The 3,325-nt window shown below is 39.8% G+C and overlaps 1 protein-coding gene across 1 annotated transcript; it reads left to right on the forward strand.

The window, feature by feature from the left end:
* The first annotated feature begins 1,620 nt into the window (after positions 1-1,620).
* Positions 1,621-2,938, forward strand: LOC148870256 (LOB domain-containing protein 1-like). The gene is made up of 2 exons (XM_088968338.1): positions 1,621-1,963; positions 2,195-2,938. The coding sequence occupies exons 1-2, from the start codon at positions 1,706-1,708 to the stop codon at positions 2,552-2,554; spliced, it is 618 nt and encodes a 205-aa protein (XP_088824464.1). The 5' UTR covers positions 1,621-1,705; the 3' UTR covers positions 2,555-2,938.
* The last annotated feature ends 387 nt before the right edge of the window (positions 2,939-3,325 follow it).

Below are 3,325 nucleotides of genomic sequence, written 5' to 3' on the forward strand. Positions count from 1 at the left end.
TATTTCACTGAATCACAGCCCACTTTATTCTTTCATTTACATCACTTTCATCAAAGAGATTAATTTAACTAAAAAGATGTTAATGAGGCGAGGTTTCAAAAGGGGTCCCAATCGCTAATGAAAGTGCTTCAAAAAGAGTTTTGAAGAGAGTTTTTTCGCGTGCCCAACGAGCTGACCTTCTCCTCCATACAGAGAGGTGGGCCTTACTCACTCTCTCTCTCTTAGGACTCCAGTCATTATCTGTTAACAAGGCCCATCACTGAGGATGGTAGGAACTAGAAAATTTTGAAAAAATTGTTCTGCCTCTATGGTGGCAAACATGTTTATTTAAATTTCTAATACATAACGCAAATTCTTAGTCCAAACAAGCCAGACATCCAGCGAACTATTTGGACCGACTAGGTGTAGAAGTCTGACAAATAGCTTCTACATTTTCTATAGGTGAGAAAGAGACTGCTAAGTTTATAGAGAAAAAAGGTTAAAAATTTTACTTGTCTTAGGTCCAGATTTATCCAACAAAGCTGGGGGGAGGTAAAAGGTTTGGTGCAAGAAATTGGCAAGGGCTTGTTTGTTAAATTTCTTTTATGTCACCCAAAATAAAACAAAGAAAAAACCCATTGTTTAGATAATAATACCAAAGCATCCGTTATTCCGTTATACTAGTCCAGTAGTTTAGCAAAGAAGGATGAGCCAGATAAGTGGTTATACAGTTCCTAAAGCAGCAATTAAGTGTAGCTAGAGTTACGATTTTTTGCTAATAAAACATATTCCAACCTTTTATCAATTTGATCTAACATCGTATATCTCACCATGAGACTGGAATCCATCATAAAAGTAGGACCCATGACGTATGAGATGTGTAGCCACTCTTAACCCGGATTAGCTGCCCTTGAAGACTGTCTTAGGAGCAAGGGCTGTTTAACCAATAAAATTATAAAAATGCGCTATGTTATATATCTATGGACGAGTGGTTATGGGGCATATATAACTTAATTATGGGTTTATGGTTTACGTGGAGCATTATTAACGATTATACAGCTACTGAAACAGCCACCAAGTGTAGCTAATTCGGACTCGAAATATGATAGGCCACTAGGTTGTATGATTCAAACAAAAAATGAAAAAATACATGAAACTCATAAGTCACAACCGAGTTCGGCTTCTGTCAGGACAAGTCCGCTCCAGCAGCCTTTACAATTTTGGAATATCTCGTTATTCATTTGCTAAGATATTCCTGATGCAATATTGCAAGAGGCTGTCGGGACGCTTGCCCTGAAATCCTCCCTACGTACTTGACCCGATTTGAAATATGAATGAATAGCGTGTATTTTAGAGAGAAGTAATTTTAAGTTAAAAATCAAAAACAAAATAAAAAAACGTCATTATTATTTTATTTAGATTAATTTGGTTTTTAATTTATTTTACTTCTATCTTTGATTTTTCTTCCACAAGAAAATGTTGAAGAGGGGAAATCAAAAAAAAAAAAAACGGTTGCTGTATGTTCAAACTGGAAAAATATTAAGAATTATGACGAAAATAATGACGACAATTTTAATCATCGTGGAATCCCAATATTCCATCCAACGCCTATATATTCCACCTCATTTGGCCGAAGGGAGGGCATCCATTTTTCACAGTTCTACACCTCCTGTTCCTACTGGCATCACCAACAAGAAAAACAGAAACATCTGAAGCTCGGCTAGACATGGAAACAAGCGAAACCACCACCACCACCACCAATACAACTGACACCGCTTCCCCTCTCTCCCTTTCTCCTTCTTCTTCTTCACCTCCTCCTCCTCCCCCTCCCGTCGTAATCAGCCCCTGCGCCGCCTGCAAGATTCTCCGTCGACGATGCGTCGAGAAATGCGTCCTTGCTCCCTACTTCCCTCCGACCGAGCCTCTCAAGTTCACAACTGCCCATCGAGTGTTCGGTGCTAGCAACATCATCAAGTTCTTGCAGGTAAATTAATCTACCATATATACATGATTTGCTCGTTCCATTTCTCGATTAGAGAGTTTTCTGCAATGGAAACAACTCCCAACTCATTAGTGCTAGTTTCTCCCTGTTTGCTCCGGTGAAGCAACAAATGGAGCAAGCATGGACACCTCAATAGTCAATTCTGTTAATTACTCCATCAGAATTGTGTAAGTAGGCTCGATGCTGATGGTGAATTTTATTATGTAATCTCAGGAGCTTCCCGAGTCACAGAGAGCTGATGCAGTGAGCAGCATGGTCTACGAGGCGAATGCGCGAATTAGAGACCCAGTCTACGGGTGCGCTGGCGCAATTTGCCAGCTCCAGAAGCAAGTGAACGAGCTTCAAGCACAATTGGCCAAGGCCCAGGCCGAGCTCGTCAACATGCAATGCCAACAGGCAAACCTACTGGCCATAATTTGCATGGAGATGGCACAATCTCAACAAGCCCCCTTGTTGCAACAACCACCCTTCGACAACTTCATGATAACTAGTCCTCACAGCTTTCAGACCAGCAATGGGATCTTCACCGACGACACCAATCTCGGCTCCACGTGGGAACCACTATGGACATGATTTCATCAACCCATCCTCCGTCCGGCGAGTCACCGGTTTCTTTTCCGGTTCTTATTAATTGAGTGCACCAGGAGGGAAAGATCCAAGAGACGTAGTTAGAACTTAGAACTTAGAAGAAGCCAGAGCAGAAGTAATAAATCAATGCTAATCCAACTTGATGATCATCGGAATACTGAATGAATAAACAAAAAAAAAAAAAAGAAAAAGAAAGAGCGAATGAATGGAAAAAAACAAACACCCAAATTGAAGACAAATTAGAGTCTAAGGTCTGATGGGGCTTTTCCTTCCATGTATTCTTTAGATTGTAAGAACTGCTTCTGTATCTTTCTATCAATTCTTAAATCAAAAAAAAAACAAAGTTTTAATTAATTTCTTGGTAGCCCACTACCCTGTCAATTTCTGTTTGCTCTTCATTACTTTCTTTTGAGCGGTGGATACTTTGCTTTTCCTTGGAAGGAAAACAGGAATTAATTAAACCTGAAATTTTGGAGGAATTGAAACTCATGCACTTCGGATAAAGCAAATTAAAATTATCTAACACGTTAATTCAACAACCCATCTTTCGAATACTCTCTTCTTTCATCAATCTGTTGTTTGGTAGCGACTTAACACGAAACCCTTTTACATTGCATTGATGAAGAAGCAGTTCCAAGATGCTTCTTCCATGCCATGCTCCGACCAACGATTCTGATTAGATTCAAGACTGTGTCGGACCCATTATATGTTTGCTTTTCATCAACACCGCACATGTATCTATCTAGCTCCAAAGGG

This window comes from Nelumbo lutea, chromosome 2, assembly GCF_056320005.1.
Source record: "Nelumbo lutea isolate HS-2025 chromosome 2, American lotus-T2T, whole genome shotgun sequence".
Classification (NCBI taxonomy): Eukaryota; Viridiplantae; Streptophyta; class Magnoliopsida; order Proteales; family Nelumbonaceae; genus Nelumbo; species Nelumbo lutea.